The following is a 24,416-nucleotide window of genomic DNA, read 5'->3' on the forward strand; positions in this document are numbered from 1 at the left end:
AAGATCATGATTATGATGCATTAACACTCACTCCACAGAAATGGTTTGGTACAGCCTTAATATCAACCATACTGCCATTATTTAAGGTGACCCTTTACCTACAGGTTGGCCTGCGTGATGTCACATCACGATGTAATTGCGATTTTATGGCGCAGGTTCAATAATCACCAGGGCTTTAAATAACAGGCGAAACATTCGTCCAGACACCGACTTTTCAGTACTATAGGGATGTTCATTTACACCCCCAATATGGCAAGTAGATTACTAGTACGCCTAAAATATTAAGGAGATAAGTATGGTGACACCCAAAAGTTAGTAATCTATATAAATTCAGCGCATCCTTATGTTTATGAAATTCGGATAGCGTGCCGAATCGTAGAAGCGATGAGCACTGAAGTGTCGGTGAAGAAAGGGACAGATGAGCAGCCATAACAATTTTTAAATAGGGAGATATTGTGGAAAAATAAGGTAAAAAGTCTGTGGTGTGGTGGTACTTTTTGCAGTTTAAAGTCTGACACGTTTATTAAACGTAGTTAACTATAAATTCAGTGTTACTCACTTTTGGGCGCCACACTAATCTTTACACCTGTCAGTGTTTGTCGTACTAGTAATCTGCTTACCAAATTGTGGAAGTACTGCAAGTGAACATCTTTAAAGTACCGAAAAGCTGGTGTCCGGATAAATATTTAGCCCATTTTCTAATGCCCCGGTGATTTACGCATGCAGCATGTAATCGTGATGTGATACAGTGCAGCCCTATCTACAAGTAAGTTATTCATCTTCAGCATCATTTAGAAGTTTGTATTGGTGTTGGATGCCAGAATGACAAAGTGTGGTGCTAGTGGACGTAGAGCTTTTTTGTGGTTGAAGTTCAGCTGCAAATAGAGAACCAGGAGATTGAACTTGCTCCTCAATCTGTTCCTCTCATACAGTGGCCAAGCCCACAGTGGGGAAGGTCGTCACCCAGTTTGTGGTCAACAAGTTCAACTCGCTACAGCAAAGGCTGCCCATCGTTAGCGCTCCCCAGGTGGCGGGCAGCCTCCAGAAAGTGGCTCTGCCGTCCGGCCACCTCTTGGTGGTCGGTCCCTCCCTCCCTAGTCGAAGCCCTCAGACAGAGCAAGGGGTGCAGGGTGCGACTGCTGCGTCCACAGTGATATCCCCAAGCAAGCTGCCTCAAGGGGGCAGTAGTGTCCAGGAGCCTGCCTCCCCTAACAGCAGTAACGTTCACCCCACCTTGGGCTTCTCTGCAGCCGCAGGCTCTTTCGGCACTGCTGGTGTCATTAACGTCCCCCCTATCACCCTCCTATCTGTCCCGCCCGGTCTCCAAAGGGGTAAGCCTCCTTCCTGCTGCCTTTTGTGTATGCCCGCTGTCTGTTGGCCCCCAGTTTCATCCCCCAAATGTCTTGTTTACCGGCAGCCAATCAGATCCCAGGGTCGTGGTGCATCTCTCCCATGCTCAGAATTCACGGGCAGACCTATGTGCTTGGATTTCACCTGTTCTCTCATCAGCAGAAGCCCTTTGAGCTCTTGCATTCCATCGTGGTATTCTGTACTCATTTGTTGAACCACTTGCTGTCTGTGAACCTCAGCGTGCTTGCTCTGTGTTGTTTTTGAGGGGAGATGCTAAGTTCTTTCTGTAGTGCATGGCAGTCCTGCTATGGGTAAATTGTCCCATTGAGTCTTAATTGCAGCCCTGTTTTTTTTTTGCTGTATTTTTAGAAGAGACCTCGCCATCCAAAGGCACTGTGGCCAAATCCCCCGGCAGTGCTGTTCCTTCTCCTCCTCGAATGCTCCTGATCCCCGTCTCTCAAGCTGTCCCAGCAGTCCGTCCAGCCACCGCGTCACCGATCACCCCTGGGCAGAAGATGATACTGCAGCCTGTGCGCGGCACGACAGGCACAAACCTCTACCGGCACCCCAATGGGCAGCTGGTCCAGCTGGTGCCTCTTAGCCAGCTGCGGGCCATCCAGCCCAACCTAGTCATCCGCAGCCCAGGTCTGTGTGTTGCTTTTGCACCTCCTGTTACAATGGAAAATTCATACATTTCAGATTTTTTTAATGTTATATATTATTCTAAGTATTGTAAGTCTGGGTTTAAAACTGAAGGAAATTTATGCAACTAGACCTGTTGTAATAATGATGTTGACATATCGCACATTATACAACGGTTGATTCTGACCAAGGAATCTGATTTGACGAGATGTTCTGTGAGTGTGGTCACCACACTCGGACATTTCACATCAGCTGTATCACTCCGCTTATATGCCTCATTTCCACCAGTATGGTGGCTTTTGAGAACCTGCCTGCATTTCCAGCGGTTTGAAGAATGAACGCAGGTGGAATCGAGAGTAAAGGTTCATATGTGCTCCGTTTTGTTGGATTTATTTTTATCTGTTTTGGATTTTAAGTTTTTATAAGCTGCCAAACCATAAGAAGGTTTTCGGAGTGTGACTGCTTGCACTCTGTCCCCGTATCCTGCCTATATCCACTTCCGTCTCCTTGAAGGCTCCCCGTCTGTCTTTGAGCTCCTTTTCTCACTGCTGTCCTTTTAAATTTCGCGCAGTGAGAGTTTACTACTTACTGAACTTTGCAGTTCACCTCATGCTACTCGAAATTTTACATATTAGACCTGCGGCATGGTTTTCATTTACAATGCAGAGATATTTCGTTAATAAGCTGGCTAGTTGTTTCACTGCTGGCACTGGCAATAGTAGATGTAACTAAATCAGTTACAGACTGAATTTTCTGGGTATGTAGAAGGTTTGGACGCAATAGCCCATTCCACTTTCGCTGACGCTACAGGAAAAAAAAATAAAATGGCATAAAATGGTCTTAAAATGACAATATTTACCACAGATATTTCTGGGATAATGTATATTGTCCACCAAAAGTTATTGTGACCAGCCTAAATCTGACAAATGGAACACGTCTCTCATATATCACAGTGAGAGAAATTCTAGTTTTGATTTTTGTTTTTCAGGTGGAGTCGTCCGCTTGCCTACACCTTCTGTCACTGTGTCAAACCCAGCCATTTCCCCCACCTCCGCTATCAAGACCCCACTGACCACTGCTGTCACCAAGGTCATCACAGACACCTCTCCCACTCCAGTCGTAAACCAGTCCCCAACTAGCAGCATCCTCACCAGCACTGTCACTATCCAAGCCACCTCCCCTACCACACTTCCAGAGTCGCCTGCCTGCAGCTCTGACGGTGTCACCAAGACGACCCCATCCACTCTGGCTACTTCGCCTGCTTCTGCCCCTAAACTCTCATCCCTCTCAGGTGCTACAGCCTTTACGCTCAGCACCCTCACTCCGTCCCTCAAAACTATTCCTGGATTTCTCGGTCAGACTGGGACCTACACAGTCAGAATTGCCCCGGGAACCAAGGAGTCTAAGGTCATCACCCTAAATACAACAGGACCGCTACCAAATTCTCCAGAGGTTCTCTCTGGCCAGAGTGGTTTTACCTTGCTTCAGATTCCAAAACCTGCTGTCACTGTAAAACCCACTCTAAGCCAAGTTGTAATCACACCAATGAAACCAGACGTGGTCACCAATATACCAGCAAAGAATGACACTATCAACTCCCCTTCCTCAAATGACCAGGCTCCTGAGGTCCACGGGGATAAAGATCCTTCCCAGGATGCCCCAGTGGCACCGGCCCGTGCCGATCACTCCTATACTAGTGGTCAAGACTCATCAAAAGAGTCAAAGGCGAGTGCAGATGATGGCTCATTTACTGCAGGCTCTACTCAGGAGAAATCAAGCTCTGTCAGTTCTGCAGAAAGTCCAACCATCAAACCATGCGAAATTATTCCCAGTTCTGTGCCCTCCACTATGGTTGGCCAGCAGCCACCCAGCCTCATGGTTCCAGTAATAAACATCTCAGAGGTCATCAGCGCAGTATCTGCTGCTGAAAAGCGCTCCAAGGAGTCTGCTTCAGAATCGCCTTCTGGGGCTGTAGTTCCCGGGCCAATGGATACGGGTTTTGATGTGTTGGCGGTGGAGCGGGAGGCCATACCCAAGGCGTCCCAGGAGAAGCGGCTCTTGGAAGAAGGAGAGGTAGAGGTGGAGGCAGACATGGAAGTAACTGGAGAATCGGAGGAGTTGACTGACGACTCTGAGGAAGAATCTGAAGATGAGAGTGTCAGCTTAGCCATGGTAAAGGAGCACCCGTTAAAATGTTTGCTCACAAAACCTTGGTGTATGTTATGAACTGTTTGTTAGTCTTCCAACCTGGGTGACTTTAAAATTGATTGACCCACCATGCAAAACAAGGAGGATGGTTAAACTCTTAGGAAGAGGACAGTGATGGAAAATTTGCCTGTAAACGATTATAAAGAAACCAAAGAGCAAGGAAGCAAACAAGATGTTTGCCTGTGCACAACAGAAAACTGAAAAATTGAATTTGTTTTGCCTTCCAGGACCCAGAAGACAGTGAGGAGGATGAATCTGTGGATATTGAGACCGTAGAAGAGTTAACAGAAAAAATCAACATTGCACGAATGAAGGCAGCTGCTATGCAGATGAAGTTGGACAAAGTGTAAGATGTCAGACTGACGTGTAGCAGATTTCCCACTGCATACAGAAGTACGTTCCAGACAGTGGTGCTGAAAACGATTTTACAAGGGTGCAACTTTGTTTCTCTTTTTCAGACTCATGTTTGAAAACAAAACAGTGACTGAATCCAACGAATCGGTAAGTGTGCCGTGATTCTGCAGGGTTAATGGCAGTGCAGAGCACTGGTTAACACCAAGCCAGCAGTGTGTGACTGTTTGCATCATATGACAACAGCCGCAGAAGAGACGGGAGGAAACAATGGTGGAAGAGCAGGCAAACGTGGCGGGCCGCATCCAGCACAACGTAACAGAGCGCCGGCGACGTACTGAGCTCCGGGGGCTCTTCGAGAAGCTGAGGCACATACTGGGCCTGCAGCACATGCCCAAAGCCTCCAAGTACTTCATACTGAAACAGGTAAGGGCGGTCCAAAGACCTTCCTGCAGTGTGGAATACCACGTCTGCCTTAGGTATACGCGTTACATTGTGTCTGAAATACATTCTTTGTAACAAAGGCAGCCCAAAGCATGTTGCACAGGTATATCTGAAGGAGTCCAATTTTTGAAATGTTTATAAAACTTTACATGGCTGTAACCATTGTGGCATTTTGGTGAACCTCCACATTTGTGGCTACAGCAATTCCAGCAATTCTGTTTGCATTTTTTTCAGCGTAGAGCTTAGATCGGAATGCCCTGTTTTCACTCATTTTTAGGCTAATGGCGAAATTCAGGCTTTGGTGGATCAGAATGACCACCTGGAAGAGAGAAAGAGGTTGTTAAATCGACAACGTGCTACTTACATCAAGAAGATCTCTCAGACATCTGGTACGTCATGACTCATTCCTTATTCCGCTTTGCCTTCCCCACGGTCATGGGACCTTAGTGCTTGTTATGATGCAGCGACTAACTGGCACGTCCTGCAGGAAAGACAGAGGAGCTGATCATCAAGAAGCTACAGGACATCTGTGCCAAACAGAAGAGCTTGGAAGCTCAGAGGAGGAAGAAGGCTGGGGTGCCTGTGGACCCTAAACCTAGCAAGCCAAAGGTTTCACCACCTGCAAACTTGGAGAACCTGTCCAGACCATATTCTTCATCGAGGAGACCTAATATTTTATCCCGGAGAAAACTCCCAGTGTCTCAAGGTCTGACTGCTGCATGTGGACACCTGTTGCTTGAGCATCTGCCTTAATTCCTATTAACTTCCATTTCTTATCCCCTTTAATTAGGCCTCTCTCCACTTGAAGGTCCCTTGCATTTAGTTAGTTATTATTTACTGCAGTTTTGCATCCAGTGATTCTCTCAAACTTCGGGGGAACTTAAGAGAGATGAGAAGCTTTGTCATTGTATAAGAAATACAATTTGTTTGGTAGCTCACTTACAGCAAAGAGGTATACATTAATGTACCTCATTAATATAAAATACAGTGTTGTAGACATGTTATAAATATAAATAAACCTAGGAGAGCTATTAGTAAAATGCAATATAAAAAATATATTCCCTAGTGCAGTGTGCTGGATGAAAAAAATCCTAAATTATTTACAGACTATAGGCATTTACAAGTCAATGTGATTTAAAGTGACGAAGTACATATCAGCAGCAATACAGAGGTGTGGAAGTGATGTAATGGTCAGTGTTCTGTAGTGGAAGGGGTGTGACGGAGGCCACTTTACTGAACATGTGGTTTGACGTTTACAAAAGTGTCAGATCTAACTTAGAGGGCTGCACAGGAATGGGGAGGGAATGGGAATGGGAGAAGAAAAAAAAATATTCCCACAGTAACAGTGGGAATGGAGATGATCTTTATGGTGTTCCCACAGGGATGGTAAAATGTCTGGTAACACTGGTAATGTTAATGAAATTGCTTATATATGCATATATAAACTATATTGCCAAAAGTATTGGGACATCTGCCTTTACACACACATCAATTTTAATAACATCCCTTTCTTAGACTTTAATGTGACGTTGGCCCACCCTTTGCAGCAATATCAGCTTCAACTCAGACATTGATGCTGGACGAGAAGGCCTGGCTCACAGTCTCTGCTCTAATTCCTCTAATTCCCAATAGGTGTCTTATTGGGTTGAGGTCAGGGCTCTGCAGGCCAGTCGAGTTCCTCCACACCAGACTCACTCATCCATGTCCTTATGTACCTTGCTTTGTGCACTGGTGCGCAGTCATGTTGGAACAGGAAGGGGCGGTTCCCACAAAGTTGGGAGCATGACAATGTCCAAAATGGCTTTGAATGCTGCAGCATTAAGAATTCTTTCCAGTGGATCTAAGGGGCCAAGCCCAACCCCTGAGAAACAACCCCACACCAAAATCCCCCCTCCACTTAACTTTACATTTGGCACAGTGCAGTAAGGCAAGTACCATTCTCCTGGCAACTGCCAAACCCAGACTCGCCCATCGAATTGCCAGACAGAGAAACGTGATTTGTCACTCCAGAGAACACGTCTCCACTGCTCTAGAGTCCAGTGGCGGCATGCTTTACACCACTGCATCTATGGCTTTGCCTTGCACGTGATGTAAGGTTTGGATGCAGCTGCTCAGCCATGGAAACCCATCCCATGAAATTCTTGAGCTAATCTGAAGGCCACACGAAGTTTGGAGGTCACAGTTGGTGACCTCGGCATGTGCTCTGTGGTTTTACCTACCACTTCGTGGCTGAGTTGCTGCTGTTCCCAATTGCTTCCACTTCTTTATAATATCACCAACAGTTGACCATGGAATATTTAGTAATGAGGAAATTTCATGAATGGACTTATTGCACAGGTGGCATCCTATCACGGTACCACGGAACTCACTGAACTCCTCAGAGTGACCCATTCTTTCACAAATGTTTGTAGAAACAGTCTGCATGCCTAGTTGCTTGGTTTTATACACCTGTGGCTATGGAAGTGATTGTAACACCTGAATTCACCGATTTGGAGGAGTGTCCCAATACTTTTGGCAGTATAGTGTATTCTTATAGGCCAATCTGCTATATTATATATGTTCTTTTGTTCTGTTTAATTAATTCTTCTCAGCCCAATATCACCTGGTTAGCAGTGTAGCCTGAACTGTACAAGGCTGTTGAACAATTTGTCTGAATACAAGAGAAACAAGCTACTATGCACACCTCTGTCAAACATGGAAAAGACATAAGTGAACTCTTTCAATACTTTCAGATGAGTTTGAAGGTTATTCTGTTTCAGAATAAAACTGTTTGGATGATTTGGTCTGTATAATGCAAAAAATATTTGAGGAAGCGTGCTAAGTGAGTAATTTAATAAGACATTTAAAGGCAGATATGTTTAATTTCACACAATTGTTGGTATCCTGATATAAACCATTCATAGACCATTTAAGCAGGGGTGGCCAATCTTATCCGCAAAGGACCGGTGTGTATGCAGGTTTTTGGGGTAACCTTTAGGTCAGCTGTTCAAACCCAGGTGTGAGGAATCAATCAGTCCTCTAATTAGTAATCTAATTAGGGAGTTGCAGCGAAAACCCACACACACATCGGCCCTCTGCGGATAAGATTGGCCATCCCTGCTTTAAGGGTAGTCTTATTGTAATGTGGTACCTGTTAACTATAGCAAAAATTGACCTGGGGATGTAATTCAACCAGCCCAAGGAGGCACGAAACAGGCTTGGTGGCGGGATGATGCTTAAAGTAAGCAATGAAATTCATCAAGATAGCAAAAGCTCATTAAAGCCTTTTTCCAGCTGTATTGCATTTTCTGTTCACATCTGTTTGTGGATAAAAAGTTTTTTACTCCTAAGTAAATATAACTGACTAGAAATGTTGCACTTTTGTGTGAAGCATTAGCTAAGCAAGGATTTTTGTGTAAATAATAGTAATACTGTACTATCTACTGCAATACTGCTTTACCTCATTTTTGACGTGCCTGGCTAGTCATAGTGCCCTTAACAGGACTGAGCCATGAGATATAGCAACAGCCCAGAGAGAAGGGCAACAACTACATTCAGTACCATAAAAATTGGATTAGACATTGGAAAGTAAGCGGTGAAGCAACACGGTCTTGTAATGTGGCAGCATTCACCGTATAAAGGGGTAAATTTTGTAATGATTAAGTTGGGGTTTATTACTTATGTATTGAGGTGAGCTGTATCAACACCCATGCTCTGCTTTCAGTGCTGCCCACCGCGTTGGTGTCTGCGAATGATGGGTCTCTTGTCTCAGGACTCAATGCTGTGGTGTCAAACCAGCAAATTCTAACTGTCAAGAGTCCACTGGAGCCCATCACAACTCTTCTACAGCCAAACAAGGTCACTGCCAGTGGAGTGGTGCTTTCCCCTGTCCCTGGTAAGCTCTGACACGGTCTGGGCTGACATATTTCATCACCACCTCCCCCCTGGGGCTTGAGCACTGCCTTTTTCTGAGGTTTGCTTTTTGTTCGCAGTCTTTAAAAAAGTGTCCGATTCCTGTAGATTATGGGTGTTTGTCGATACCATGGATGCAAAGAACATGCTTGTGTCCTTGGCAAAAGTGTTCTTGCCAACTTGCCTCCTAAAAACAAACTTAAGAAGCAATGAATTGTGGGATTGTGTCATCGGCGAGGATACAACAGATGCATCCTTGATATTTGGGGCGTGGCAAGAATGACATCCGAGGAATTTTAACAGTCCTCTGTGTTTCTGTTGAGTACTAGAACTGTACTTCGGCAATGTAAGATGACGTCATTTTGGTGTGCGAGGACATAAGGACGGTCAAGTATGCATATTGATAAACATCCCATATCTGGCACCCTTTTTGGGCCACTGAAAATATCTCACAACAAACTGCAATTATTAGGAAATTGGTGTTTCCCAATTCATTACAGCAGGCAATTAGAAATTTCCTCAAGGACTACTTGTCAACTGACTGAAATGAAGGTGTTAGTATTATAGTATGAACCTGGTTTTGTGTACATTTTTGGTATGCAAAAATAGGATTGAGCTGAATAGGATTGATAATAATAAGAAAATTGACTGTGCTGTTTTTCTGTCCATTTTAGGTGTGGCTTCAGTGACAATTAATGTCCCAGGAGTGTCACTTCCGATTCAGGTCAAGAGCCCACTTCCTGATGCTTCTGTTTCATTGTCAAGTCAACCTACAAGCAAAAAAAACAACTCGGAAGGTAGAATTACCTTATAATGTTTTGCTAAATTTACCATGAAGACATTTAGCAGTCTTACAATGATTTTGTTGGGCCTTGCTCTCTTAAGAACATTTGCATTGCCCTTTTTCAGTTGCAGCACCGAAAAATTTAACCATCACTAAAATCATAAGTATCAAGTCAGTTCTGCCCTCTCCACAAAAATCAGAGCAAAGTGATCAGAATTCATCCAAGTCCACCCAGCACCTTGGCTCCTGCCCGGGGTCCGGTCCTGAATCAGGAGGAGATCTGGAAGGAGCCACCCAAGGAAAATGGGGCTTAGAAGATGGAGAAGTGATCGGAGACCAGCTTTCTTGTGACAGACCGAGGGTTCCCAAAGAGGAACCGACGGTTAATGGCATAGGTACCATCAAGCAGGAAGAAGAGGATGACGATGACACAGATGATGATCCTGAAGATGAGAAGCTGACATCACTGCTCAATGAGATTGCTTTCCTCAACCAGCAAACAAACAGTGAGGATTCTGAGGGCACACAGTCCCAAACACAGAAAGTCAGGCATGTCCTGCAAAGAGGGGAGACTGTCAAACCTGAACCAGTGGATCATGGTAAGGGACATGAGGGCGATGATGAGCGCTCCCTCAGCCCACTCTTCCTCCAGCTTGATGAGGACCTGCTGGGATCGATGGAGGATCAGTCGGAGGAGAAATTACCTCGAGCAGGAGCAGATGATTTGGTCAAAGTATCTTTTGGATCAAGAAATCACCCGGAACATAAACGCGATGCAACTATGGCCAATGGCCTTCGACAAAAGAGCCCTCCCAGCTCTGTTAAAGGGGGGGCCCTGACTCCACCCCCCCTCCTGCAAATGAAAGCTGGAAATGCTGCAGTGTCTGCAGACTCTAAGTCCAAGGGTGGTGAGAACGAAAGCGAGGTCTCCTGGAGGCCCATGCCAAGGCTTGCCCCATTGGGACGAAAGACGAGCAATCCAAATCAGGACATGGATACGGGGGTCAGGACCCCCCCAGACCCTCTGAGTCATCATAAAGATAACACTCTGAACACCACCTGATAGTCTTCCTTGTGAGTCACCAAACCAATCAGGGAGAACTATTCAGATTTATGAATGTTTGTTTGATCTAGGGCTTGAGATCTATGTGTGTGTTGTGTTTTTATGTTTCCTCCTTCCCTCTCCCATGAACTTTTACCCAATGTGCCTAACAAATCCAAATGAGAATGTGCCCCCTCTCCTCTGCAGTTATGGGGGGAAACTGAAAAATGTCTCCTTCCTGCTTTGTCAGTAAAGCTGGCTTTTTAATTTTTGTTTTGTTTTTTTTGTAAGGGGAGGAGTCGGGAGTTAACCCTGTGTTTCATTTGAAACTGTTGTTTGTCCTATAACATTATGATCACGTGTAAAGGACGATGTTTGCTGGTGTCCTCTGTCCTGGAGACGATTTAGCAGTGTAGAAAGGCAGCCTAATCTAAAGAACATGGCTTTGTTGTGACAGACTGTGTTCTATGGTACTGAGTATAAATGTTATCTGAGGACAAAATGCCAATTTGCAAAATTCCTTCGTTCTGCAAACTAAACAGTGGAAATTGTTACAGAAATAAATACAGACCTGCAGGTCATTGTCTATGCTCATGACCTTTCTGTGAGCTGCATAGGTCGGACTCTGAGCATGACGTCAAACACTTAAGTGTTCAGTGTGTAACAAATGATTATGTTCATACTAGTCAGCCCACGTGTGCACTAGTCACACCGAATACTATAACAGTAGCGTTTCTAGTGAACTGTACCTTTAAAAAAATATATATTTCCCCCATTGTATGTATGAATTAAGGAGACTTGACGCCCTGTTTCATATCCTAGAGAAATGTTTTCATAGATTCTAGTCTTGTTCAAAAAAATGAACAAGATTTCCCAAAAAACGGTAAATAAAATTTAAACATTGCATTAAAGGTTGTGATTGTAGAATGTCATGCACAACGTGAAAGAAAAGGAAATTAATGCTAATATGCTTTATCTAAGAACACCTTAAGCTTGACAGGCTGGCTCTAGATATATCTTTGTTGGAATGGAATCCTGAAACGTTTAAAATCTATGATGTCATTGGCATGATTTTATTTTTTACCATTATCAGCCACACATTTTAGATTTTGTGTTAGTATTTTTAATTTCCCAGCAAAATATGCTGACGTGGATCATTCAGGTCCAGAAAGTAAAAATACAAACCAATATTTTTCAACCAAGCGGTTGAGTATATAGAGTACTCAGCTGGTTGGTTGAAGTAAAACTTGGTCCAGATCTTTACTTCCTGGACCTGAACGATCCACCTCTGAGAATGTGTGTCCTTACTTCTGCTCTTTGGACTTTAGGCTGGGTAAGATGGTACACAGGATGGACAAGAATTATGGGAGAGGAAGTTGACCGAGTTTCATTGAAATCTGGTTTAAACACATTATGGTGATGAACAGCCTTTATACTGCTCTGGTAAGGCTGACTGTTACTTTCTCAAAGAACAATTAATACAAAACTGTACCCATGTGTGCCTGACTTGCTTTATATTTATCATCAGTTTCAGGCAGCATAATTTCATGGATTTTAAGTTCCTGTCCATTACATAAAATCTGTTTGCATCACTGCTGAGTTAAAAAGCTAGCAAATATGTATAGCAAATAATTTTATCTGTAAAGAGGTGAATATGTAAAATGTATATCTATAAAATTAACCATAAGCTATCATGCAAAGTGTGCAACGGGAAGGCCTAGCATGGTATAAGTAGAATTAAAAGCCATCTGTTTCATTGTGTATCAAGTCTTTTTTTTTTTTTTAATTCAAGAAATGCGTACTCCTGTATTTTGTGAAGACCAATGTTAATTTTTTTTTATCATTACCCAAGTATTTTTGGAAAAACAAGGGTATTTTTTCTTCTAGGTTTTTTTGTATGAAAAGTGGCAATATTTTTATATCTACTAGTCAAGATCCAATATTGGTGAGAAGAAAAGGCAATGTGGTCTTGAAATAAAATAAAACTGTGTGTATTTGTGCGGGGTTCTGTCTTTCACACAGCTATCTCGTAGATTTCAATGGGCATTTTCTCATTTTAACTTGCATTTCTTAAGATGCCATCGCACTTCATGGTGGTATTTGGTGAATAAGGAAGCAGAATCATGACCTTTTAAGGCTCAGTTTAGGAAAGGTGGGTAGTAAATGGCTCGATACAGCATTGCCAGCTTAAAGCAGACTCGTAGCTGCTCACTGACAAGTTCCGGTGACATTTGTCTTAAATTAAGGTGGCTCGTTTGGTGCTTGGGTGGGCAAGAACATGATTTCCATGCTACAGATTTGAAAAGCAAGATATTAGTATATGGAAAAATAGTGCTTTTGGGATTTATGCTTGCCACTATCCTTAAGCCACATGTGCATTTTAAAATAGCATATAAGTAGTTAAGTTGCTTAAATGGGTGTAGTGAGTTTTAACCATAAAAAGATGTTTTGGCATCTTGGGATTGTTGAATCCTGTTGCATCATGTCAAAGACAGTGACCAATGGCAATAAAAACAAACCTTTAACATAGAAAGTTAGTTTAATCAGCAAAGACCATCCGTAACTACAGAAGCCATTTAACAAACTTTAAAGTGCTAATTAATTTATTCCATTTATGCAGGAACTGGATACAACTCATTATCCAGGACTGTATCACCACCTAGAGGAATGTTTAAAATTTATTCTGCTTTTTTACCGTCTCCTGTTACTGCTGGTGACCCTTGGAGACCCTCACAGCTAGTGACCTTGTCCACAGCCCTCCCTGCCACGGAGGGTCGACACCATCAAGGTACTAACTGGCCATCAGTGATCTGACCAATTTGAACCTGGACTGTGTGCTGCGTGTTTACTGATGTGGGCCAGCTGTCTGTATCCCACATAACACCCTCAGCTTCATAGCACCATGTTTTTCTGCACTGATAACGCTGATAAGTTACTGGCCTTCACACTATCCCTGCTTCTGTGCGCCTCCAGCACTTGCCCGCACCCTCTCGTCTTCCCTGGCTCGGCATCCTGGAATGGCTGCAGGAAGGGGAGAGGTTCATTTTGGTCCAACTTCAAGTTAATTTAAGAGAGACAAACTGCACTGGATTTCCTGATTTTAGATTTATTGAGCTCTATGTGAAATACTAAATTAATGTCCTTGTGTAGAACATGACACCACCCCCCCCCCCCCCTTGTGTAGAACATGACACCCCCCCCCCCCCCATATTTCTCAATAGAGTAAGTGCAAGCTTGAGCAGTTGTGTGTGTGTGTGGCATTAAAATAAGGGGAAAAATATAATTTTTGTGCTTAATGGGTCTGAGGTGAGTTTGTGACAGTAAAATTCTTGCTGCCTGAGGTGCACTCCAGAGCACTGCTGGACTTGTGTATTATTTTAATGTAGCTAATGAAAAATGTGTATTTTCTCCCTGTGGTGTGGGCTTTCGCTGCTTACTTTGCTCTCCTCCTGTAGTCCAAAGACATGTGACAGGGCTAACTGGTGTCTCTTACCACATGATTATCATACAGCATGATTATGTGTGGCATCTTGTCTAAGATGTACTCCAGCCTAGTGCCCTACCCACCAAGCGCAACTGCTCTATCGCATTTAGTACACAAAAATGACACGTAAGAAATCTAATATTATGAAAGTATGTCAATGAACAAAACATCCACCTTCCAACTGTTCGGAAGTCGAACGATCAAAAAAAAAAAATCATGCGTCGTCTGAGAAACGACCGTGGCGAACTGCCGCTTGGCCACCTCTAGATGGCGACGTCGGCGAGCTTCCAAGCTCCTGCGAGGGACTTGAGGCCGCAGAAAGTGAATGTAAAGCAGCCTTTGCCTTTGATGGAGCATTTTTGAGCCATTCTGGTTGCCATAGAAAGTGGTGAGACTGGGGGCTGGGGTCGAAACAGGACACGTTAACTCGAGTTTAAAGAGGCTATCCTGCCCCTGGGGCAGCAACAAGAAAACTGATTTTAGTATGAAAACTGTTGCTTACAATCCAATGAATGAGGACGGAATATTGGCATCTAGATAGTGAGCTAGAAAAGTTACTGCCCCCTCCCTCAGACCAAAGAAAATACGAACTGCCTGTAACAAAGGTTTGGAATAACACTAAACATGCCAAAACAACCTTGGCGAAGGCGTTACAAAATGTTATTACCCATATCGTATCAATCTGCAGGTAATCGTATTTAATCAGTCGAGCTGTAGCAACGCCGAGGTTTAAAATAATCAGTGCACCAATTGCTCGTTTTAACTGCACCACACGTATCCTCTGACAAGATAACTGATACGACCTCAGCATATTTCGTTGTTCTGGCGTTTGGGTCGTCCTCAGCCGATATCATTGCAGTTTAAGAATAAAAAACAATGGCAAATTACTCCTTCAGCCCAATATTCACAAAAAAGATACAATCAAGACACAATAGGCATAATCATCGCCGCTCATCCGACTCGATTTTAAAATCGAAATGCATTTATATCTGTGCACATCCATCCCTGCTGCTGCATTTTCCCCATTTACTAGGGAAGCAAAATAGATTGCGGTTAAAAAAAAAAGAAGCCCAGTATACAAGTCAGGCAGCGGGATATTTTTCTGACGATATTAACCACCGACAGTCGGCGTAGGCGAATAGCTGGCAAGCCGGAGGGGCAGCGGCTATAAAGCGGCCGACTGCACACGGAAGGAGCCGCGACTGCGCTGGGCGATCCGGTGTTCAGACGCAGCCAGTCGCCACGTACCCTCCCGCGAAGCCGGATAAGCACAGAAAGGCTCCCCCCTGCGCGATGAGGAGTACAGGCGAAGCGCTTAATAAACCGGCGCTATGCCTTTCGCGATCGCTCGCGCTTAACATGCGGTGTTTATGCAACCGCCAGCATTTCGGGCGCTTTTTAAGGAGCCGATCGCCGATCGCTACATTTTAATAGCTGCAGCGATACGGTGAAGCTTAACTTAGCAGTAGCGTTTATTGTTTTATGCTTGTCGCTTCGTATACACTGGTTTTAAGGATTGACATTGGTCCGAGATGTCGGTAGACGGGTCCACGATAAAGAGTAGGATTAAAAACCTACTCCGCTCTCCTTCTATCAAGCTGAGGAGGAATAAACCAGGGAACAACAAAGAGAACCTAGCGAATAAGGTACGTAATTCACTTTTTACTGAGAATGAATATGGAAAGCGAGGTCGCGTTTAATTATTGGGATATGTCAATTGCTAATACGGGTAAGCATGCAAGACAGCTGTCCGCACGCCGACTGTTACTTGATAATATCTTAACTAGACCACTTGTATCAATGCAGTAAGTTGTGCATGTAGGATCAGTTTGCCCGCATGCTTATAATTTGTGCATCTGCATTTCATTTTTGCTATACGAGAATGCCTTGTTTGGGTGTCTTTTTTTGGGTGGTTCTGGTCCATTTAAAACCCGCTCCGTGCTTTAAATAACCATGCCATTATCCGGCAGAATAATATTGCATAATTTACGGCAGTGAACTATAATACTGTCTCTAGCTCAAATTTAATACAAACGCAGTTGCTTTTTAAAATAAGCAACAGTCGTATATTTTACCTTGTCTCCAGGGCACGCGCTTGGCGTAGTCGTATATAGTGTAATCAGTATATTCAACATTTAATGAATGACATATACCGGGATAAGAATATTGGGAAATAAAAGATGGAGCCTGATTTTGCTGTAAGGAATACCTTTTTTGTTCCTTTTGCCTGACATCACCGAAACGGAGCGTTAGCTCCTGACCCTGTACCATCATGGTGTCGCCGGCGCCTCCGTAAAAGTGTAATATAAACGGAATTTATAGCGAAGATTTTTTTTCATAGTTTCCCGTCTAATAAGCCTTATTCGTTTCCATTTTTGAAACCTCTCTTCGGGTCATGTGGCATTTGAATCATTCAGTGATTTGTAGGATGACTATGTATATGTGTGTTTTAATAAGATTTATGGGATATTTATGTACACTTCAGTTAAGGTGGTTTTGTGTATACCTTATACGTAAGACTTGGTGTCTGCTTGTTAAATACTTGTAACGTGGACCTTAGCCTCTTACAGTGTATTTTAACGGCTCACGAGGTCTTGTGATTCTTTTGTCCAGTAGGGTTTGTTATTTAGCCCCAATAACTTTAGTTCATTGATCCGCCAGTGATGCAGCTGCTCTCCAGATGTGGCGTCGGAGCTCTTGCATGCTCGACGAGAGGGTGCTGTCATGCTGGATGATCTCTACTGGAAAATATTGCCATAAGGATAGCCCCGTTAATCTCCTAACGCTGCTGACACATAAAGTTATTACAGGGTGGCTTGGGGGTTGTCGGTCACTTTACATCAGCTTTACATTGAATTTCAGAGGTTTTGCAGCTCCCGCTTTCCGTGCTTTTTGAAATGCTGATCCAGCTTAATATCTTCAGTTTATGTGGTTTCCTTTTTACCAAGCCCCTGCTATTGGCTTTGGTCTCTATTTGGTCTATATGCCCCCGTACACATTATATGAGGAAGTCCTACAGCACCCTCTCCTTTTATAAAATGTGAAAATTGTGCTTGGCTGCAGGGATAATCCCCTAAACCTTCGAATCATGCCATTGCAATATTTTTTTAGCTGTAGCGAATGTTTTAAAAATTGGGTGTTAAATGTCTTTTCTGTTAGGCTTTGTATTCTGTTGAAATGTATTGAGCTTCGTTTAATCATTTTGACATGTTGTTCGCTCATTTTTTTAGATTTTGCCTAGTTGAGAGGCGATTCAGTTTAAATTTTATTCTTGCCTGTGACAATTACCATTTCTCATCAGTAGGAACAGGGAATAGATGATAGACACAGGGAAAACTCGCTGCCTCTGATCTCACGGATGACTTAAGCAAAGAGGGTCCCCCCTGTGTGTTGAGAGAGCCAAAGGGGAGATTTGCTTTTCGTCCCACTTGTGGGATTTTATTTTTTTCTATATAAATTTCAGGCTCGCGTTTCAGTGTTAGTCCCACGTGGCTTCAGTGCTGCAGCTGATTAGAGCTGCTGGAGTGTGCCCCTTTGACCTCGCTGTTATCCTCTTCTCCACCACCTGTTTGGTGCCAGTGCCCAGATCCAGGCCGAAGGGAAACAGTGCTGATGATCGAGTTTAAAATCCAGGCCGAAAACTCCTTTAACTTAAAGCAAATGTTATAGTCTAATAAATGTAAACAAAACAATACTCTAAATGACGTTAAGTCTCTAGAGCCCCTTCCCATGCCCACAAATGTGTGTGATCCCATTTCATTGTCAGTAGCTGCCTTCTTGTTTCAGTACTTCTGTGATGTCACTTCCTGTTGTATTCGTGGCTGTTAATTGCCAGGCAAAGTGCGGTAAAGATTAACTAGTTGAACTAGCTTCACTGTTAAATGCGGTGTGTTTTTAAATCTCCTCTGGAGTTCTTTAGTTATGGATTTGCTCTTTAATTTGAACTGAAATGTAGTTTACAAGTAACTGACATGCTTTGGACTCTGTCCCTAAAGTCACGGAGTTATGCTTTCTATCATAAAGCCACAGGCTTTACAGAGACTGGCAGAAAGTCCAGGGTGTTTGAAATATGCGCTGGGCCATGCAGGCCTGCTGGCACCTGGAAGGGTTTCGGGATGAAATTCTGCAGGCTGCAGGGATCCTTTTATTTACCATGCAGCTAAAAGTCACATAACGGTTTTGAAGCAGGACTATAGCTGTTGGGAGTGACACGTCTTTGCTAAGGCCGGCTTAAATGCTTACCGTCATTTAGTTGTTTAGACAGTTTGTAGTTGTTTAAAATGTATGGATGTAATTTCAATGCCCAAGTAGGTCACACTGGTATTTAATGAGCCTGATCTTGGATTTGAAACTGGGATCCATCAGAAGTTGTAGTTGGTGGTGGGTGATGTCCCTCACTGGTGGCATTAACCTGTAGTGTAAAAAAAGCAATTGCCTGAACTGAAATGGTGGATGCCCTCTGTTTTGGGGCTTTCATTGGAAGGCTGTCAGCAAAGTCTGAAGGAATGTCTTTTATTGAAGCTGTTGGAAAATAAACGGACCTTCGAAAAGGCAGGCTGGATGCGCTAAGTGTACAGCTGCGAAGAGGTGTGATTCGAAGGTTAAAAGCGACAGGTGGCAGTACTCTGATTTTTGTAGCATGTATGAAGCTGTCTGTGTACTTTGGGTGCCGCCCCTGAGGGGTGTCTGCGCAGAATGCCCGTCTCGTTCCCGGAGTCGTCTCGGCTTGCAACTGCGGAGGAGGTTGTGTCTGCGAGGCTTGCATGGAGCTCAGGGTGTCAGACTGCCGTGTTTCACGGGGTGATGTGAGGCTACGGACTGGAAAATGCTGCAGAGACGGTCTAATGAAGCCCAAGGGACCTGCTGTAAGCGCCTCAGCCTACAGGCGCAGCTGTTCGCAAGAAACTCTACGATAATAGCTGACTCTGCAAGCCTGCCTTTGTTTTAATGATGTATTTACTGATTCTTTACGAAATTGAGCCAGAGCTGATTTCTTATTTTTTGGTTGCCTGGTGTTTTCTCTCATAACACTATGTAATAACCATTGCTGTCCTTTGTGACCTTCATTACTCCTTATTCAGTTACCCCCTTTTTTGTTGTTCCATTAGCAGCATTGCTCTGTGGAAATCTTGGCTGGTATTGTTGCCTCCTGATACTTGCAGGATGGGAGAGTCTTATAGGGCGACAGGAGGCCCATGATTTACAAGAAGCTTTCCTTCGAGGTGACCCGGTCAGGTACTGGAATTAAGTGAGAGAGAGAGAGAGACTCAGCTGAGAGCTGCCAGGACAGATTTGTAACAGTTTCTACCCAATACAGTAGTGCTGTTGGGCACCGCAGTTAATTTTTTGGAAAAACACAGTTCCTGCATCATCCTTACCCTCAGATGCCTGTCTCTTTATCCTCCCTGTTTTTAGGGTGTCGTTGTTTGCTGGAGCTTTACTGTATGTGTCTTTGGCAACGGCAAAGTCCTATAGACCGCTGAGTATATTTTTCTTTCAGGAAGCACAAAGTAGCATTTCAGAGTCGTTGAAGCGCTTGTTTCTCTTATGGCTGTCTGACTCCTGGAGGATATGTTAAGTTCTTACCCCAGTAATCGTGTTTGCTGGTGAGTGGGACCTTAATCATTTCCATCTTTTGCAGGTTACTCTGGAGAAGGTGATCGGCATTACAGCCTCGGGTAACCGCGCATTGGCCTGCGATCCCTGTTCTGGTCTTGTGGCATACCCAGCAGGGTAAGTACATTTCCCTCTTACCCTGGGTGAATCTGGAGGCTCCTCATTTAATGTAAAGACTAAGTACTACTTATATTGGCCTCCATATTGAAGATGTGAATGGCTGTCGGTGCTCTGTAGCTCTGTGGTTTAGGGCTCATTGCCTGTGTCCGGAAGGTCATGGGTTCAAGTCCCATTGCTCATGTCGCCATTGGGCCTGTGAGCAAGACTGAAAAGCCAGCTGCTCCAAGCACTACATTGTTTGATAGCCAAGTTTTTTTGTTTTGACGTAATCATCTAAGAGAAACAAAAGTGATTCTTATGGGGTGGGGGGACTCTCTGCTGGAGCTTAGACTGTCTTGGCTCAGATATCCTTTGGAAATGAAGATGTGTATTCTAGCATCGTGGGAAGTGTAGAAGCTGGAGAAGATTCCCCTTCCAATCTCTCAGGTGCCTGCAAGTTTCCCATAACAAGGTGCAAAACTCCCTGTAATTAATGCAGAGTCAGCTGGGTAACCAGAAACATCTTAAAAAAAAGAGAGAGAGAAATGAAGGTGTTTGGCAGGTGGTGTAACTGACTGAGCACGTTTACCTCAAAGGCTGCTGGGAGGTCTAGTGGAAAGATGAGTAAGATGTAAAACTAACTTGGTGGGAGTCATGGGGGACAGGGGGGTGGGGTTGGGGTGTTAAATGAGAGCACAGGGATTGATGTTACCAGTGACTGACAGCTCAACACACCGCCCTTGTAATTGTCCTGATTTCTTCCTGGAGTTTCCTGAATCTTCCCCCGTTTTTGCGTTTTAATTCTTTAAATATTTAAAAAGTCTGACAATAGTGTTTTAAATCTGAGAGGTCTGGGAGGGGTATTTGTCTTTCATAATTGATGTTGAGTTAATGTGGTGCGTATCCTTAGGTTTTTACAGTCCTGAACATTTTTATGCAAGGTTTGCAGTAGTTAATTTCTTTGTAACATGAGTTCAAATTTGAGACCTCCCAACCTGCTTTGCTGTGGAGGGGTTTGTGTGTGAGGCACTGTTAAACTGAATAATGTTTCTGCTGAATTGGGAGCCATTGAGCCATGATTCCATTAAGGTCTATTGATGATGTGGCGGGTGGATTGAGGACTAGGGATGATAACGATTCTCCGTGTGCGTGTGTGTGCGCACGTGCATTTTCATTGTGACTCTCTGCTCACTTTGACCAGAATTGTCCTTAACTCCTCTCCCAAGAACAAAGGGTCCCTTAGCCCCCACTGCCACACACTGGACCTCAGAGACTCCTAAATATGTGCAGTCAGCAGCTGTATGGTCTTAGGGGATGTCTGTGTGTTTCGGTGCAATCCTCATAACCCAAAATACCTCTGCATTCACTGCACACTTTCATCATTTGTACTTCAAAAGCTGTGAATCATCTGTGCATCCAGTCCAAATGTAGGCTTGACTTGTTCTCTCTTGCTGCTTGTGGCAAGCCTTGGGTTCTTACAAACCATGTATTTCCGCTGCCAGAGAATCTCCTCCCAGTTCCTCGAAGTACCAGAATTCATCAACCATCCCTAAGTCTGCATATGTCCTCTGTGTCCTAATGAGCCACCTGACTATCTGAAATGTACGCCTGTGATACATTAGGCTTGGGGCTACATGATATCACATTGCAATTTAATCTCCATTCTGTGACACATTTGCCATAATCACCAAGGCTTTAGATGATAAGTGTAAACATTTGTATGGACACTGGCTTTTTGGTACTATATGGACATTTACTTACACAACCAATTTGGTAAGCAGATTAGTAGTATGCCTAAAATCTTAATGAGATGTGACGCCCAAAAGTTAGTAATCGGTATAAATTTGGCATATCTTTCATAAACGTGTTGGACTTTTATCGGCAAAAAGTAGCACCACACCATCAACATCTTTTTTTATCTTGTTTTTAGCCCATTTTCTCCTCTTTTAAAAGATGCTGTGGCTGCTGATCTGTCCCTTTCTTCACCACGACTTCAGTGCTTATCGCTTCCATGTTATACAAAAGCAGCATTATGTGGCTTGTTCCGCTAACCGAATTTCATAAATTAATAACTACTTCATATCCACTTACCAAATTTTGGGACGCAAGTAAACATCCATACACTACAGAAAAGCTGGTGTCTGGACACCCGTCATCTAAAGTCTTGGTGATTACCAAATATGCACCATGTAATCACAATTAAATCGCGATTAAATCGCAATGATATCATGCAGCCCTACCTGCTGTAGACCAGGGGTATTCAACAAAAATTTAAAGAGGTCTAGTTAGAGAGAATTTCTTGAAGCAAAGGTCGGGAAGAACATAATGTCTAACTATTTAGTGTGATATATATTTAAGTAGCCTATTAGTTGTATAAACATTGCATGTAATCAATACCTGACTGTTTCAGGTATTTAACTGTGTAAATACATTTTTGACGTAGGTAATTTTAGGTTTATAATGGAACAATATAAATTTGCTGTAAGATTTCCTGCGTGAGTCTGAAAGTGTCACGGCAGATACATGAGATTTGGCAACCCTGAAAACGTACATTTTTTTTTTTTCCCACCTGAGTTTCTATAACAAAAACATTATTTTATATAGTTGTTAAAAAGTGGAAACTTCAACGAACGTAAAATCAACAATAAACTACATCTATTTTTCCAACATGTTATATAATACATACTGCGTTTGAACACCTTTCAGCTATAGGATTTATGACCTCTGATAAAGACACTTGCTGGAGATCGCAGTAAATATAAATACCTTTATATTCTCCCTGATTGTAGTATTGTGTAGCTCTTACTGTGATATCACTGCTGCAACCAGCTCAGTGGCCATGTCAGTATGATGGGAAATAGGGGCTGTTCCCTGCTCCCCTCCGTGTGTCGTGATGCTGACGCAGTGAGTATAAAAACCTGTGTCAGGTTTTAAAAGCGCATCTGAAACCGCTGCATCAGGTTCAAGTATTTGGCCTTCAAATGTGATTTCTGAGGCTACAGCAGTGTTTGCCAACCCAGTTCCTGGGGTCCCCCCCCCCCCCCAACCTTCCAGTAGGACTGTCTGTCCTGTGGACTGTTTGACAGAGCTGGGAAGGAACAAAAACACGGACTGTCGGGGGCCCCAAGGACCGGGTTGGTAAACACGGGGATTATGGTGCATATTTACTTTTTAAAAAAATTTCTTGGAAACAGGAGGCCTTTAGGAATAGTGCTAAATTATTCAACTTTTAAAAATGTTGAATGGACGTTTATTGGAGAGTAACAAAGGTACCTTAATGCTAGAACATTGTTCTTCAGTGGATGAGTGTCACTTTCACCTTGGTTTCATTTCTAAGCTTGAGGGGGGAGTCCTTTGTCACAGAAGCACTTTCGAACCCTGACTTTCAGATCTGGGTGCTGGGAGGCCGGTTCTTCTGAAAGTCTGAGGTACTTCTAAAGAAATACTCCGCCGCATGGCTCACCTGAGCAGCAAGTACCTTGGTTGGCCTGGAAGCTCTTAGGTCGCACACATGCTGTGCTGTGGAGCACAACCTGCAGAATTGATGTTTCAGCCCTCTGGTGTAAATCACTTTTTCTAGAATCCCCTCTGGTATGTCAGTTTAATCTGCCCCAAATGTGACTCTTAGCCAAGTCTGTTCCCAGGGAACAGCTAAATCCTTTCGGGCTCCCCGTAGAAGGTGAGCCGTCCTCGGGGCAGCTGTGCTCCTCTTCCATATGATGGATATGGAGGAACCACAGGTTTGAGCCTCTGGACTAGACAGCGGTGTATTTTAGGTTATTACCTGCCTTGCGGTTTTCTGGTGTGGCTGACTGACATGCTTTTGTTTTATGTGTAGTTTCCTTATCTGTGCTTAATTTCTAAGAGGATTTGCCTTTATCCAATTATGCTGCTCTAATAAATAGCCCTTTATAGGTTTGTTAATAGCGTCCATTTAGTCCTTATTCATTGTCCCACTGAATCGCCAGTAGAGACCATGAATGAATATAGGCACAATAGATCCTTTATGTTGAAATTAGGATTTTAAGTGGCAATACTTGTTCGCAAATTTCTGTAGTGGGTCTGACTGCATAATTGAAGTAATTAGTGTATTATTGACATTGAGTGTCCTTTTTTACAGCATTGTGTATGCCTTGCAAATATGGCGGACTGTATTGGCGGATATATTCAGCTAGGCCTGGAGATACTGGATAATCAGGATCGGTGGTGGAGGTACACTGATCATCGCTTAAAGCCTTGATGGCGCGGAGGGCAGATTTCCGTGCCTTCAGCCTCCTCTTGATTTTGTCATGCTGATAAACAGCCTGGGGGGTTGTGCCCGAGCTACTGAATTCCTCTCAGTTGACAGCATTTATGTTCTAGTGTAATTGGCAATACCTGAAATATTTGCATAGTTGTACAGGCATTCTGATTTTCCCAGCTGTCATGGTGTGTTCTCTCGGTCAGATCATATGATAAAACATGCGGGTCTCCTTTGTCTTTGCGTCAAAAGAAGATGGAGTTCG

The 24,416-nt window shown here is 43.6% G+C and overlaps 2 protein-coding genes across 8 annotated transcripts in view; both read left to right on the top strand.

Annotated features, from left to right (window-relative positions):
- The window catches only part of mgaa (MAX dimerization protein MGA a), a 37,389-nt gene extending 24,683 nt beyond the window's left edge, over positions 1-12,706 (top strand). For 4 of the 5 annotated variants that reach the window (XM_048974367.1, XM_048974365.1, XM_048974366.1 and 1 more), the window contains exons 15-25: positions 933-1,331; positions 1,720-1,995; positions 2,981-4,164; positions 4,428-4,546; positions 4,659-4,701; positions 4,798-4,977; positions 5,273-5,384; positions 5,483-5,701; positions 8,699-8,869; positions 9,561-9,683; positions 9,796-12,706. In XM_048974367.1, the coding sequence (XP_048830324.1) occupies positions 933-1,331; positions 1,720-1,995; positions 2,981-4,164; positions 4,428-4,546; positions 4,659-4,701; positions 4,798-4,977; positions 5,273-5,384; positions 5,483-5,701; positions 8,699-8,869; positions 9,561-9,683; positions 9,796-10,733 (3,764 nt within the window). In that variant the 3' untranslated portion in view covers positions 10,734-12,706. The remainder of the gene's footprint in view (positions 1-932; positions 1,332-1,719; positions 1,996-2,980; positions 4,165-4,427; positions 4,547-4,658; positions 4,702-4,797; positions 4,978-5,272; positions 5,385-5,482; positions 5,702-8,698; positions 8,870-9,560; positions 9,684-9,795) is intronic. The other variant, XM_048974369.1, reaches the window with a different exon arrangement.
- A 2,516-nt stretch (positions 12,707-15,222) lies between these two features.
- The window catches only part of mapkbp1 (mitogen-activated protein kinase binding protein 1), a 42,955-nt gene continuing 33,761 nt past the window's right edge, over positions 15,223-24,416 (top strand). Inside the window, exons 1-2 of one of the 3 annotated variants that reach the window (XM_048973985.1) lie at positions 15,223-15,842; positions 19,838-19,929. In XM_048973985.1, coding sequence (XP_048829942.1) covers positions 15,729-15,842; positions 19,838-19,929 — 206 coding nt within the window. In that variant the 5' untranslated portion in view covers positions 15,223-15,728. The remainder of the gene's footprint in view (positions 15,843-19,837; positions 19,930-24,416) is intronic. The other 2 variants (XM_048973986.1, XM_048973987.1) reach the window with 2 other exon arrangements.

This window comes from Brienomyrus brachyistius, chromosome 14 (genome assembly GCF_023856365.1).
Source record: "Brienomyrus brachyistius isolate T26 chromosome 14, BBRACH_0.4, whole genome shotgun sequence".
Taxonomy (NCBI): domain Eukaryota; kingdom Metazoa; phylum Chordata; class Actinopteri; order Osteoglossiformes; family Mormyridae; genus Brienomyrus; species Brienomyrus brachyistius.